Source organism: Periplaneta americana, chromosome 2 (genome assembly GCF_040183065.1).
Source record: "Periplaneta americana isolate PAMFEO1 chromosome 2, P.americana_PAMFEO1_priV1, whole genome shotgun sequence".
In the NCBI taxonomy this organism is placed as follows: domain Eukaryota; kingdom Metazoa; phylum Arthropoda; class Insecta; order Blattodea; family Blattidae; genus Periplaneta; species Periplaneta americana.
The window spans coordinates 8,402,188-8,419,126 of NC_091118.1; the positions used below are offsets into that span (position 1 = coordinate 8,402,188).

At 33.9% G+C, this 16,939-nt stretch overlaps 1 protein-coding gene across 1 annotated transcript in view; it reads left to right on the forward strand.

Annotated features, from left to right (window-relative positions):
- The window catches only part of LOC138712567 (INO80 complex subunit D-like), a 74,723-nt gene extending 58,764 nt beyond the window's left edge, over nt 1-15,959 (forward strand). The window contains exon 11 of the mRNA XM_069844515.1: nt 14,554-15,959. Within this exon, the coding sequence (XP_069700616.1) occupies nt 14,554-14,585 (32 nt within the window). The 3' untranslated portion in view covers nt 14,586-15,959. The remainder of the gene's footprint in view (nt 1-14,553) is intronic.
- Nucleotides 15,960-16,939: the final 980 nt, after the last annotated feature.

Sequence of the window (16,939 nt, forward strand, 5' to 3'; positions counted from 1 at the left end):
AATCCATTACATCCGTATGTGTCCCTCTGTGGTCTCTGCATAGTCGAATGTGTCGCCATATTCTCTTGTTCATGTTAACCAACATTCTTGTGGTCACTGTCTGGAAAGCTGGGTGCACTGCATTTTCCAGTTCATCATTAGTTGCATATCGGTGCTTCCGCACCTGCTTCTTGGTGTAACTCCAGAGTGCTTTGTGTGGTGTTGCGAGATCAGGGCTCCTTGGAGGCCACGAGAGAGGAGCTGGATTATTGTTTGATCCTCGACTGATCCAGATATTCCCAGATGTTGTCGAACAATGTTTCCGGTTGATTCTGGTATTCCCAACTCAGCAGCACTTTTCCGTGTGAATTTGACCAGATATTGTTGGACAGATTGTGCCATGTCTGCACAACATTCAAGCCTTGTGGATGGCCTTCCCAATTCTCGGCGCGTCGCGAACACTGCCTGTTGTGAAAGCTTTCTTTTCTTTTCCCACAGCAACAAAGTCTTCCTTGTCGGTGCTGCCTTGTCAAACCACACAACGAAATCATCCCTGACATTTTTAATGCGGCCGGATAGCTCAGTTGGTAGAGCAGCTGGCTACGGACTGGAAGGTCCGGGTTCGATCGCAGGTGGTGACAGGATTTTTTCTCATTGCCAAACTTTCAGAACGGCCCTGAGGTTCACTCAGCCTCCTATAAAATTTAGTACCGGGTCTTTCCCTGGGGTAAAAGGCGGTCAGAGCGTGGTGCCAACCACACCACCACATTCTAGTGCCGAGGGCATGGAAAGCATGGGGCTCTACCTTCATGCCCCCCAAGTGCCTTCATGGCATGTTACGGGGATACCTTTACCTTCTTTTTCTCTGCCATTAACTTGATCCTTATAGACCCATACAGCAACCACCAAACGTTCCTCAATCATGTATTCACTTGTGTCAGCCATTCTTTCAACTAACAATCTGCTGCCACGAATTGCAATTCTCGGAGCATCAACAATGTACAGCAGTAGTGCCAACCTCATCAGCACGAACATGGCACATCAGCTTGAATTTAATGTAGGTAATGTAATTTAATTTAATGAAAGTATATACTTTGTAATGTGTATACAGACTTTGTGCACAGCCTGTATGCTCTGGTGCATGCCATTTGGTTTTGCAAGATAACGAATGACCTATACATTATTTTAAACTGGATATTCCCCAGTATCATCCCTTATATGAAATGAATCAGTAAATAACTATAAATTTTTATATTAAAAAATTTAAAAAATAAAAATATCAACAAAAAATGTCTAGTTATTTACCGATTTATTTTACAGCAAAGTAAATTTGTTTCCATGTATATAAGGGACCATATAAGTAAATATCAGTTAAACATAATGTAAATTGTGGCACGAGGGAATTTTTACATATAAGCAATTTAATATTTTATTAAAATATGAGTTAAATGCAAACCACTTATTATAGGTGGGTGAAATTTTGTACATGTGTTATTAATATTATTAACCAGGATATACCAATGATAAAAATTTGGTGAATCTAGTTTTAAAAATATGGAATTTAGTGATTTCATTGTAGTGTTCCTTTAAATTAACGTAAACGAGATCTAACACACTAAAACATGAACACTTTCAGTTAATGCATAACAAGAAGAGAAGCTGTGAGCTAAATGGAACTGTAATTTAAACAATAAAAATGGACTGGATGTGTTCAGAAATAGGTTTCAGTTGCTCTTTGAATATTCGTGTGAATTAATAATAATAATAGTTTTATTTTCCCTGGCAGAGTTAAGGCCATCAGGCCTTCTCTTCCACTCAACCAGGATCAAATCACATACAGAAAAATACATACGGTATACAAATATTAACTAAAAAAAAATAATAATAAAAATAATAATAAAGTAAAAAAAGAGAGATTTAATACATATACACAATCAGTATTAACTTAAAAAAATAATAATAAATATATATAATAAAAAAAAGAGACTGAATACATAATCACAAACAGGAAAATACATTCTAGTATACAGTATTAACTTAAAAAAAGAATTAATACATATGAATATAATCTCACAACTAAAGGAATAGTACAATTAGTGTGATCAGCACAGCACGGGTTACATTGAGACAATGACATTTACCTAGATATTAGTGTTAATGGAAAAATAAAGTAATGACTGTGTAAAATAATAATAATAATAATAATAATAATAATAATAATAATAATAATAATAATAATAAAAATTATACCTGAAAAAAAAACTAATTCTGTGCATTTAAAATATTTAGAGGGTGGAGAGGGGGCAAAGGGTGTGATTTGACAGTCGGCCATTTAAAAAAATATATATGTTTTTCTGGATAGAGGACATAGGAGATTAACATTGTCATAAGAAATGTATATATGAAACAATGAAGAAATAACAATCAGAAACCGAGTGAGTTGGTGCAGATGGTAGCATTTGGGACTCGTATTCGGGAGGCCCTGGGTTCTAACCCCGTGGCTGGTCAGTCTAACTAGGATTTTTCATGGTTTCTCTCAGTTACAAAGGCAAATACCAGATTGGAAATTTACATAACATGATTCATTAATGCCTGAATCACCAATATTATAAACATTAATCAAAATCTAAAATCAGTCACATGAACACAAGCCATCTGTAACACATGATGATAGAAACAGAAACTCAACAATAGTAATCATGGCCTATTAGTATACCCACAGATTCTAACACACGATATGACCACAGATGTTAAAGCGTGTGTAAATAAATAAAAAAAAAAAAAGAGTAACTTAATCAGAGAGCCATGTTTAGAAATTAGCAGGCTTTGACAATTTATAAAACAAGAGAACATCAGACTTAGACTTATCAACCATAAATGATGTTCTCTCAGTTCAAGAAATCCTCTTTTCCCTCCATACAATCGTACACATTGGAACCAAATGTGAACCATTGCTGGTGATTAACCTCCTGTAATGCCTGAACATTTTGCATGCAATAGGAGTAAAGTTTTAGGTATTTTCTAACAATATGTTGTTGAATATTGTTTATGGCATAGCAGACAGTCATCTGAGACTTTTATTATGACTTGTTACAAAAGCACTAACAGCAGCTTTGGTTTTAGGAACTCCCATGGCCACCAGTGTGTGACATGTTAACAGACCCATGTTATTCAAACTTGCAATACTGTAACATTATTAACTTGTAATCCAGAGCCCTCTGAACACCATATTTACGGCAGAAATGGTGTTGAACTGATGTTACATTTCTAAATTTAGCAAACCACAACACACATTTCTCTCGTTGCTTTGCAGCAATACATACTCATTCATTGTTAAGAGACTTCTTTTTGTTTCTTATGCAGTAATAATGATAGTACAAAACTCCTGTGCTTTAATTTATTTTGTCCACACCTGTGGAGTAACGGTCAGCGTGTCTGGCCACGAAACCAGGTGGCCAGGGTTCGATTCCCGGTCGGGGCAAGTTACCTGGTTGAGGTTTTTTCCAGGGTTTTCCCTCAACCCAACTGAGCAAATGCTGGGTAACTTTCGGTGCTGGACCCCGGATTCATTTCACGGCATTATCACCTTCATCTCATTCAGACGCTAAATAACCGAAGATGTTGATAAAGCGTCGTAAAATAACCTACAGAAAAAAAAAATGTAACGTATTTTAACTGAAATAAATTATGCATCACTCTTGTTACATAAATTTTATAGCTATTTTATTTTGTCTTCCCAAATATATCAGGCTGTATAAGGGATTTTAATTTTATTTACAGTGGGTCACAGTGAATGTATCCATGTTTCTGTTGGCCAACCAGTGGCAGATCCCCCCTGCTACCATCAGTGCTTGCATCCGTGAACTCATGGCATCTCATAAGATTAAAGTATACCTATTCATTAAAGTTCAGGTGTTCCACCAATCAGAAAACACCATTGTAGCAATATGAAAGCGCAAGTATTGATTATTCTCGGATATGCAATTGAAAGACAACTAGCGAAACGTCACAGAGGCTGGAAATCCAATACTGTCGCAGAAGGTTATGTTCTGTTACTATAATAATTAGCGTTAATTGTAAATAATATTCAAATAAATTCAATTTGTCATCTCGTTTTTCAATGTCTAAATCAATTTCAAGGTTATATCAAGATTAATGTTCATTTTACTCTCTAGATTATATCAAGGTCAATGACATTTGTTTCTCGGAAAAAATCAATACTTTCGCGTCTGCGCACATCTCACAATTTACGAGATATTGCACAAAGTCAGTTCTGCTCCCCAGTCAGATAAGAATAACATGAATACTTATGAATAATTTCAAGTTAGAAATATGGTCGAGCATAAAAAGTCGTATGAAACTTGCCTATAATGGTAATTAAGATGCTCGTATGAAAATTATGAAACTTGCTTGCGCTCGTTTCATAAACATACTCGCGTCTTAATTGCTACCATTATAGGCTCGTTGCATAATGTACTATTATCACTCCTGACTGGTGTTTATGTTATCCCTCGCGCATCAATTCTTATTCTGTACTTGCCCAGAGAGAGGGAATGAGGGAGAGAGAGATAGAAATCATCGCTTGAAAGCTGTATTGTGGGTGAATCCTCTTCCTCCAGAAGTTAGCTGTTTCAGTCTGTCTTTATCATCCTGGAATAAAGGCATGCTATGAGTCAGCTAAAATAATAATTGTGTTGTGTTTTACAATGATTACATATTCAGTATGTGAACATGTACACATTTTGAAAATGTACGTAAAGAAAAAGAAATTGTGTGGCAGAATAAGGGAAAACCTTAGCCGTAAATTTTCTGGCTGTCCAGTTCTCTATAGAAAAGCAATACTAAATTTAGTGAATAGGTTTAATGAGACAGTTTCTGTGTTTGATTTGATGTGAATTATATATCACAAGATGAGCGACACTTCCAGCAGCTACTGTGAGGAGGGTGAGTATCAAATATTATTAATATAATATATCGGATTGATGGAAAAGTTTGCAGCTTATTTCTCTGTGACAAAAGTTTTTATTTGAGATGAATAGAAGACAGAAATTAATCAGTAATATATTCTCCTATATTATCTATGACTCTTTTCCAATGCTGGGGTAGTTTTTAGATTCCGTGTGTAAAGAAATCTGCTGGTTTGGAGTTAAAGAAGTCCTGAAGCCAAGTTTATAAAGCATCTTCGTTATCAAAGTAGTTCCCTTGAAAAAAAAAAATGTTTTATTTAGCAATGCTTGCAGCTGCAGAGGTATATCAGCGTCGCCGGATGTGCCGGAATTTTGTCCCGCAGGAGTTCTTTTACATGCCAGTAAATCTACTGACATGAGCCTGTCGCATTTAAGCACACTTAAATGCCATCGACCTGGCCCGGGATCGAACTCGCAACCTTGGGCATAGAAGGCCAGCACTATACCAACTCGCCAACCAGGTCGACAGTTCCCTTGAAGATTGTCGGATAGAGAACAGAAAAGGTGGAAATCTGAGGGTGCAAGATCAGGAGAATATGGGGGATGTGGATTCACCTCCCAACCAAGCTCCTGGATAGCTGCTTTCATCATGTTAGCAGAGTCCATTTTCCTTTGCAGCAGCACTTGATGTGGTCTTACCTGTCATTTTTCTTCAATTGCGGCCGCAAGGCGTCTGAGTTTGTTGGCAATAAATGTCAGCAGTTATGGCTACATTCCTGGGAAGCAATTCGTGGTACACGACGCCTTCTTTATCCAACCAGATGCATAACATCATCTTCTATGAATGGACACTAACTTTTGTACAGGGTGTTCGGTGTTGAAACGACAGAAACATTTTCTTGCAGTGCTTTCTCTGATGGCATTCTCCCTGTACGTGGCACAGATGTTTCGAGCTGTCTTTGCTCCTCTATTAAACTCAAACAGAGGAGTATGTTCGTTTCTTTCCACTTTATTAAATTAAATTAATTTTTTTTTATTTAACGACGCTCACAACTGCCGAGGTTATACAGCGTCGCCGTTGTGCTGGAATTTTGTCCCGCAGGAGTTCTTTCACATGTTAGTAAATCTACTGACGTGAGCCTATCACATTTAAGCATACTTAAATGCCATTGATCTGGACCGAAATCGAACCCGCAACCTCGGACACATAAGGCCAGAACTGTACCAACTGTGTCATCCAGGCCAATTTTCCACTTGACATTTTTAGCTCACAAATAGCACAAACTTTAATAAAATCTGCAAAATTCAAGATGTATTTACAAGCACAACACTTCAAATAACAAATGACAGATGATAAACAATCTCCTAGCAATACAGTGTTATGATGAACAAAAACGCTACAAACTTATGCATCAATCTAATAGTATGTAAGTTTTAATCTTGCAAAGTGTCATGAGTTCGTGGATGCAAAATTGGTGGTAGTGGGGGGGGGGGTGAGACCTGTTACTGGTCAGCCAACAGAACTGTACTCACTGTATATGACTTCAAAAAAAGAATGATTGCTCCATGTCTGCCAAAATATGAAGTGCAGAGACTGCAAGGTGAGTAGTACCGGTATCGACACATTTAACATGTATAATATTCAATCCACCACAACTTAATTGTATCACAGTCCAGTATATACAGTCACGAAGCTCAATACGTAGGGAATATGCATCCATAGATAGTTGCTAACCACTAGGATCGCTACTATCGCGTCATAACAGGCAATGTGAAATAGTACCGGCACAGTGTATTGTTTCTAGTAATCTCAACAACTCAAGCTTCGTGATTGTATATACTAGACTGTGATTGTATGATGAAAATAGGGGGCTTTGGTTATCTGTTTTGTTGTGAGGTCGTAATATGAAGTTCGGTTCCTTGGTTACATGACAGTTGAATGTTGTTGATGACCAGATTGTCATGCTTTCCCATTTGTAGTAAACTCAATGTTGACAATGCATTTCAGCAAGGGTATATTCTTACATTTTTTTTTTTAATGTTGGAATTAAACGTTAAAGAAGAATATTCTGCACTTGAAATATTTTAATAGTAGGATAAGTTGGCACAAAGATGATTCAGTAAGTCTTTTTTTTCTTCCAAGATCGATGAAAGCAGTTTGTTGAAATAGCTCATTGTGTAGAAGTATCTCTGCAGGAAAGGTATTCAGATACTGTAGAGAATTTCAGGTTAAAAAAAAGCATTGGGCATATGTGGTTATTCATCAAATGACCAGTTGCCATAGAAACGTCTATCTTCTACAGAACTTCTACAGTTCTACTAGCTAAGGCCTATAAAACCAATGCTTTTTTCTTAATCTGGAACTTTCTATACAACAGATGTCAGCACAAGCGTGGTTAGAAAGCAACATTAATCTTGTGGTTGGATCAATACCATGTTATAAAGTCTGTCTGGAAAAGAAACCTGCTGGTAGAAAGAGAGATTTAAAGAAAAATGAACATTGTGAATGACCATAGTACATTACCCATAATGGCCAGTCATAATCTTAACACTATTTTCTGAATAGACAGAGTAGTTCATTTTCTTCCAGGCCACATGTTAACAACATAGCTGTCTGGTTGCTACACATTACCTCTTCTTTCATATTAGCCCCAAAAACTCAAACACGTGTGTATAAGAAAGTGTTGGACAGTCAACAAATTTTTCTGATGAGTTAGAAGATAGAAAACTACACAATTTTAATGCATACAGATGTTACATATTGTGGGACATAAGTGCAAAGTTTTCCATGCCTAACAACAGTATTTTTTTTATAAAGTGTTCAGAATCAGCCGATAAATCTATAGCTATTGAGTATAACATCTGTAATAACAGCAAATTACGTATAATTTACTTTTTCTACCTAATGCTTTGAAAAATGTAGTGTTAATTTTGTAAATGGAATTCATTATGTTAAATACATATTTTACTGTGTTTATATTACACAGAACATCATCTGGAGTAGACTTGTGCTGCCATCTGTTATACTATAGAAATAGTTTCCCTACAGATGTCTCCACTTGTGTTATATTCAACAAATTGCATTTCTCGTCCCAGAAATAAGGAATAAAATATTTTTCTCTTACGTTAATGGTTTTTGATGAAAGTGATAATGACGCAACAAACAAAAGAACTCCTTTGGAATATCTTTATACCCCGAACTTCTTCACTGTTGTTACTTGAAGATATATACATGATAAAAGGTTACGCTAGTGGGATAAAAAGTTATTCCATTATATTGATGAGTCTGAGAAAATGATGCATATCGCCCTAGTGGTATTGAGGAGTATGTTTGTAAGTATTTATGTAGTACATAGAGATGTGCCCTCTGCTTAGAGTTTTAATGGTAAAGGCACTTTACATGTAGTCACACATGCGTAATATATTGGTTATTACAGTGGTCCTTGGGTTAAATTTTCAAAGGAAGTCCTCAGGAGCCTTTGGAATAATAGATAATAAGGAACACGTGTTACTATGGTGATGAAATGTTAGAAAGGAAATAATTGTACAGAAATGTAACTTGTATTAATCGATGTTTACTATGAAATGGTGCATCAAATTGTTTAATTTTAACGAGAACATATAGCATAAATTAACCCTTTGTTGGTGGAGAAAATTTAATGCATCTCTGTAAAATGAGATTTTTTTCCTTAACTACAATAATTTCTGCGTTATAGGACTGTGTGTAATTGTTTTTATGGTATTAATATGATTACAGAACTCTCAGAATATTAATAATCACCTTTGCAATGGCTCAAGATAGGCTTCCACACACAATTATATGTCATAGATTTTGCAAAAAAAAAAATACTGTCTTTTTTTGTAACTACAGTATAATTCTCAGAACTTTCAATGAAACACCACGAATTTCTTCTACATTCAACTGTTTCCCTAGCAACCACATCACTGCCAGACTCCATATAGAAAATTCTAAGTGATGCATGTCAAATCGCAGATGTGATTATAGACACCCAGTCAGACCATATGTATCCATTCATACAGTAATGGGAAGCTTACAGTTTGGTTGTTTATAATCGCTGTATCAAGCCTTGTTATTATTGATGTTCATTATAGTATAGAAGTCTGAACAGGACCAAGTATTGAGAAGTATGCAAGTTTTTATACAAAGCTGAATTTACTGAGATAGGATCACTGTTCATGTATGTAATTGTAGAGACAACATAAATTTTAATAGCGTGATTAAATAGAATTGTATGTCAACCATTGACATGAATTTAAACATGTCATTTATATTATATTTACAACAAATACTTACAGATCACAATTAAAATAGAAGGTTCTGTGACCAATATTACTAATAAAAATTTGATTGAGCATAGTCTTAGACTATTTATCATTTGTTCTGGTATGTACAGTTTCATATTACGAAATTTTGTTTGTGTTGAGAAACAATTTTTTAATTTACTATAGAAATGGAGTTACAGAGAAAATCATCAGGGTTATTTGAAAAACACATCTGAAAGGGGCTGAAACACTGTTAAAGATTTGTTTATCTCAAATTTGCATGTGCAAAAAATTATTATTATTATTATTATTATTATTATTATTATTATTATTATTATTATTATTATTATTATTATTATTATTATTATATGAAAGGAAAGAGTTATTTATTTGTTATTTCATTTGCTCAGGAAATGTTTTGATTCATTTGGAATTAGAAATATACATTTGAGACAGAAGTATGATTCATACAACGAGGATGGAGAAGGTGTTGATAAGTTTTTTAACCCCACCACAGTAAAAATGTTAGGTTTTGATTAATATTTAATTATTTTTCTACAGTAATCTCACTAGAGATTTTTAATTATCTAGAGAAAATTAAAACTCAAGTGGAATTTAATTGACTATTACACAATTAGAAGAAAATATATAAAGATTAGAAGAAATAAAGTACTCTAATACAATAAAATATTAATTGGCTTACCAAAATACTGAACTGTCTTGAAACCAAGAAAGGCCTTTCCACCTCTCAATGGACTAATGCTATAAAAATGAATTGCAATATCATCGCAGTACGTAGTGTCCCTGGTAGGAGCCAAGAATCCCGTTGCCGCCATTGCAACGAGTACGAAACCCTTCCTCATGTTCTTGGTTTTTGCAGAAAAGGGGAACTGTTGCGGAACAATCATCATCACTGGGTTAGAAACCGAATTGCTGAATATCTCAAGAACTCTGGAAAGTTTGACGTTTATGAAGAAGTGCATTGCATTTCATCCACTGGCTCCACCAAATGTACCGACATCATAGCAATTGATAACGATCAAAAGATTGGCTCCATAATCGATCCCACTATAAGATTTGAGGGTGCCAAATTACAACCACAAGAAGTAGATGTGGATAAGAAAAGACATTATGAACCCTTCTTTCCTTATGTGGAAGAGAAATACCATATACCCGTTTGTCACTGGAAAGTAATTGATCTTTTGGACCTTCAAGATATAGCCATGAATGTTTTAAGACATTCCTTGTTAATTGTAAATAACCATCTGTACAGTACTATACATGAAAAATAAATTATTCACGTCGAGGATAGCTGCCCCCCAAAAATAAATTAAAATAAAATAAAATAAAAATAAAATTTAAATTTAAAATAAAATATTGTTGATCTACAATTAATTTAGGTGCTGTTACCGCTCGATACCTGTTTTTCAAGGATTTTTGGATTCATCTCTCTATTATAGTACTATCTCATCATTACAAATATTTCGCTAGATGGCAGTAGTGTATTATGATCAGTTCTCTTGTTACCAGTTATGCCATCTGTACAATCTTCATTGAACTCTATGGACGATTACTAGTCAAGAAGGCTGTGTTGATTCACTTTCATTTTTATTAAAACAGTTGCATTCCACTTCAGTTATCAATATATGTTAAACAATCTCTGATACGTGACTATCCATAATCTCATACAGCAGAAGCTGTAACTTAACCTAAATAATATAAACAAGATAAATTATAGAAAAGTTTTAATTAAAGGTGATGAAATAAACACGAATAATTTTAAAAGATACAATTATTGAAAGTACAATGTTGGCAAAGAAAGAAAGAAATGCTAGGGAGGTGATAAAAATTGCAGGATAAGCAGCCATGATTGTTTGAAACACATCGTTCCGCACCAGTTTATTGGTCAAAAGTAGTATGACGTAGTAAAAGTGTAATAGTCAATATAATTCCTTTTATTCGTTATATTCAGCATGATTTAGAAACTTTTTTCTGTCCTCCTCTAGATGAAATTAAAAAGTTTTTAACGAAATTTGTCATTCATTGCTTCCAGTACATCATTATTGCTCCCCTTTCAAGTCCTATTTGAGGTGAAGGGCATGCAATGTATTTTCTGTTCACTTCATTCATTCATTCATCCATTCATTCATTCATTCATTCATTCATTCATTCATTCATTCATTCATTCATTCATTCATTTTATTCCATAGATCTTACATGAGCAATGAAGCTTTAAGATGTGGAACAAGTCAAAATTTTACAATATTACAATTACAATTTTTACAATTTTGTGCAATTTTTTACAATATTTTGGCGAGATGTAGTGAGATGAGGTGAGGTCCGAGGATTCACCAAAATATTACCCGGCATTTGCCTTTTGGTTTGGGGAAAACCTCGGAAAAACCCAACCAGGTAATCAAATCAAAGGGGTTGATGCCGAGGACTCGCCATAGACCATCCGGCTTCAGTCGAAATTAGCCCCAATTCACAAAAAAATTTTCACTACAGTTCACTCAAAGTGTATTGTATGTGTCTATTACGACTTTAATATTGCAGAACTCGGAATTATAAATCAAACTAGTGGTTGCACAGGTCTGTAGGTGCTTTCAGTGCCGAGATATTACTGAGAGAGGCAGTGCAACATAGCCAATTTTGTATGTAACTTCAGCGCCCTCATCCTGTACCGAGGGGAAGTGACGCATTTGGTGTGGTCACACAAGTTACATTAATTCATGGCCTAACTACCAATAACATTAGCATTCAGCTGTGGCTCATAGTATTGTTAGAATAAGCATTTGAAATTCTACAAGTTTTGTTTTACTATGGATCCCAGAATGGATGCCCATTCTCAGTGTGGGAAAAGATATATTGTATGTTAAAACTTTGTTTCATCTTTCTGAAAATATTGTACAATCCCAATGCAATACTTCACACTTACCGGCTTCAAATCAGCATTAAGTGGTTTCGGAACTCTCCTGTAATACGAGTAGAATAGGATAGCTACAGACTTGAAAACTTCTGTCAGTAATAGCAAAAGATAACATAAAAAACTGAAAATATTGTTGAACATGAAATGTGTTGCCATATGTGGTGGGTGGAAAACTTATCAAACTCTTTTTCCCATATATTCGGAACAGAGAACTTTGTCTTCAAAGGGAAACTGTGCAGGGCATTGATTATTTGGAAAAATAAAAAATAAATAACGGGATTCACATGGTCCCTATAATTACGTGAAATGTTTGTGCTCTAATTTGGGTGTCATGTGATAGCTATGTATTTATATTTTTAAGGACTTTATTCATATTTATATACCATATAATTTGTACAAATATTTACAATGAAATTGGTTTGTTGAAGAGCTGTAGTATGGGTCTATGATAAGAGAATTAAGAAATACAATTTATGTATGAAAGAAAGTTTATCTCACTGGCAAATACAATAGGCATTTTTTTTTTACTGAGTAGAGTACAATGCAGTAAACTGAAAATTTTAACTTTATTGTACCAAAGTTTAAAAAATTGTTATTGTTTTGTTTCTCTTGAAATTTGTACAATCACTTATTTACATCTTTAGATATTTTGTTACTCTAGGCAGTTAACATACTAGTACATGGGCTGCAAAAGAAATTCCGATACAAAATTATATCGTTTTCCGAGAACTTTAGCAAACATGGCGAGGTGGAAAGCTATTTTCCTGATTTTAGTTTTTTAAAAAATGTAAATACGACTTTTATAACATGTTCACGTTATTATTTAATATGAATTGATTTTAAATTATTCATATACTTTTATTTTACAATATTAATAAGAATAGTGAAACTGCAGTTTATATGGTATTCCATAGCCTTCTTTATTATCCATGGATGCTGTCATTGTTACAATCGATATATATGGCCAGTTACGTTTCATATTGTATCAACAAAAAATGTATTAATTTTATTAATAATATAAATATAAAATTTATAGTTTATTGAAGACATACACGAACATGCTGAATGATGTAATGATAACAGAGCAATAATAGAGTTTATATGCAATGCCTTCTGTGTATCTCTGTTTTTTCCTAAGGGAAGTCCTCGTAACACGATATGATTTCAAATCAATAGCGACTTCGACTCGGCATTTCTTTTGCAGCCTAGAGTACATTTTTATTTGTACCTATTATAATTTTATCTTACTTGTGTTCTTTTTTTTTTTTTTGCTCTTCTCTTTCTTTTCCTCAATTTTTGTTTCTTTCTCTTCACTTTTTACTTCGCATTTTTGTATTTGTATTTCTGGTGATGTGGTAGAGAAGGTCTTATGGAATTAACTCCACCATATTAAATGAATAAAATAAAAAAATACATCAGTGCAAAAGAGTGTTCCATTGCTAAGCAATTGATGTCAGAATAGTGTGATGTTACTAATTACCATTGCAAAGCACCTGATTTCAGATGTTGAAACTTGTGTAACATTTGTTTATAATTCACCCTTGATCATAAACGTTTCACGTAAAAAAAATCGCCACTGAAACAAAATATTTTTGTTAGGAAGAAAATACATACCAGAAATACTATTTGAAAACTTACACGAATTTTTTTGTTTTCTTGCCTTTCATTTGCTTAAAACTGGAACATGGCATACCCTGGATCATTGACACATGATGCTAATCATTGTGAACTTGCTTGAGAATCAGTTAGCAGCAATGATTAGTGAGGCATTCTTTGGTATAAATAGGATATCTGGTTGGTAAGAACCATAGTAATGATCACCATTGTTTAAATATTATAGTAAATTCATGTATGAAAGCATTATTATTTATTCTGATTTAGTTTTGCAGCAACTTATTACTACATAAATTATTTACTTACACATATCCAATCTGCTCAGCTGTGAAAAAAAAAAAAATTTGTTTTGCTGCCTTATTGAGGTTAAATTCACAAGCAGCTATTATTTCCAGCGCTCTTAAACATGGCCACCAGTATGGACTTTGAACATGGCCAACTCTGTGGGCTTTGAACATGGCCTTCTTTAATTAGTTGGTTGATATGCTGTGTTGGTAATTGTTGTGAAATTACTTCAGAATCAATTATTTAAAGATATTAAAAGCTAGCAATCATTGTACGAGTAAATAAACAGCTTCATTCATTGTAATTCATAGAAACTGTTAAAACAATCGCTGATATTTGTCCAGCAGTCAGTTGCGAAACTGAGGAAAAAATTAATTGGACTGTATTGTGAGAGCGTAATGTCTGTTTGAGTGTTACAATGATAGACGAGCCATTCATGAAATTTAAGATCAGTGTGTCATGAATGGTTGCAGTTGAAGCCACCAGCAAAGGGTTAACATTTTTGGTTGTAATGCGGATTGTGAATGATACCCTCTTGTGTCTTTCCTTGTCTAGTGCACTTCTCGCAATTTCTTCATCCTTCTTGATGCCCCACGGAGGTTGGATCAGCCAGTCACGGTGAACACACCCCTCAAAACCAAAGTATCTGTAATGGACTACTACTGCTCCAGTAGCTGTTTACAAACACCCAGCTCTATTTTTCAGAGATCTATTTATATTAAATAATTTGCCTTAAAAAAATTTTTCCTCTTTTTTTAATCATACGTGTAGGTATGAATCATGTTTTAGTGATGTTTCAGTCATGTACAGTTTATCTCATAACTCATTAATAAGCATTGTTGATGTTATTCTAACAAGGAATAATCACGGTAAAGAAGAAAAAAAAATATGCATGCTGGTAAAACATGAATTTGCAATATGCAGAGGTACCTCTTACTTTGTTCGCAGTGGCAAATGTGACACTAATATATAATATATAATATATTTATATACGTAACTGTAATATAATGCATAAGGGAAAACAGCTGATTTAAGGTTGTAATTTATCTGTTTTCCTTTTTCTTTGTAAGAGATGTATCGATGCTTTTTAAAAGTCTGTTCTTATTTTTCTTTTCCTTCAAAATTATATTTTCTTTTGTATAGTACTTAGTGTAAGATTGTCTCAGTTGGTACTCATCAACTGATTCAGGAATTGGTACTACTGTACTTATTTCATCTGTAGCATTTCAACACTCAGGTTGTGCAACTGTGCAGTTCCAAAGCACTTTGTAATATCAGTGAATGGCATATTGGATTATTATTATTATTTTTTTTTATTTACAAGACCCCAAGCTATCACAGAGTCATCAAGAGGTTTGATGGTGATTCTTTCTGTCTCTGGGAGGGTGAATACGTTGCAATCTTGGTCTGGGGTTGAAGTAAGATAATAAATTACAATGGTTAGTCGTAAATAATCAAATGGTGATCGGCATGAACATTTGTTTTAGTGTTAGAAGAGTTTAATCATAGCAGAAAAGTACACTCGTGATGCATTTGTTCTAGGCCTTTGAGTCCAATTCATTGTCTAGTGTCAGCCTATGTTAGTGCTAATTAATTTAGTCAAATTGTAACAGTTTTATTCAAGTATTTTCTGTACAGTGAAGTTTAATGTTAATAATGTAAAGTATTTTGGTTGAAGATGTGAGATCTTGCTTACATTACGTTTTGATTTATCCAGGAGGCGGAGGAGGAGGTTAGATTTGTTTTTAGAGCAGCAGAGGGCAGGTGGGATCTTTGCTAGTGTTGATGAAGTATCAGGTACCAGATGGATGTGTTAGTCGTTCTAGCCGTATTCTTGTAGCTGTGTATATTTGTCATTATTATTCTGTAAATGTTGCAACCCCATATTGGGGATTATAGACTGGATGTGAGAAAATGTATATGTGTATGTAATATATAAATATATTTTTATAGGAAAGAGCTACTGGTGTTTCTTGTTCTTTCCCATATTCATTTGTACATTGGACTGCAAAAAAAAAAAAAAAAAAATGCCGAGTCGAAGTTGCTACCGATTTGAAATGTTATTGTGTTATGTGGATTTCGCTGCATGTATGAAATAATTATACAAGCACATCCTAACTGATCTGAAATTTCTAAAGAGTTTTTATTCCACGCAAAGGAGAAATGTGTAGTTAAATGTTTCAATTAGATTCAATTTTCAGCTATGTGTCTGTATTTATAGTACAATACGAGATGTAACTGGCCGTATATATCGATTGTAACAATGATAGCATCCATGGATAATGAGGAAGGCTGTGGAATACCGTATAAATTTTTCTTGTAGTTGTATTGTATTTCTGGTGGTGTGGAAGAGAAGGCCTGATGGCCTTAACTCCACCAGAGTAAATAAATAAATACATAAATAAATATATATATATATATATATAAATACATAAATATATAAATAAATAAATACATAAATAAATAAATACATAAATAAATATAAAAATAAATAAATACATAAATTAATAAATACATAAATAAAGAAATAAATAAATACATAAATACATAAATAAATAAAACATAAATACATAAATAAATAAACTGCAGTTTCACTATTTTCGTGTAGTATTCTTATTAATGTTGTAAAATAAAAGCATTTGAATAATTTAAAATCAATTTATATTAAATAATAATGTGAAGATCTTATAAAAGTCGTATTTACATGTTTTTAAAAAAATAATCTCAGGAAAATAGCTTTCCACTTCGCCATGTTTGCTAAAGTTCTTGGAAAACAATATAATTTCGTATCGGCATTTCTTTTGCAGTCCAGTGTACGAGTGTCATTCTGAAAGTCTGGAGGATGAGTTATGGATTCTCCATATTCCTACAAGCAAAAAATTACTTACGGCTCATTCACAATGAAAATTAAACACAGAAGTTTGTGGGCCTTCACAATGAT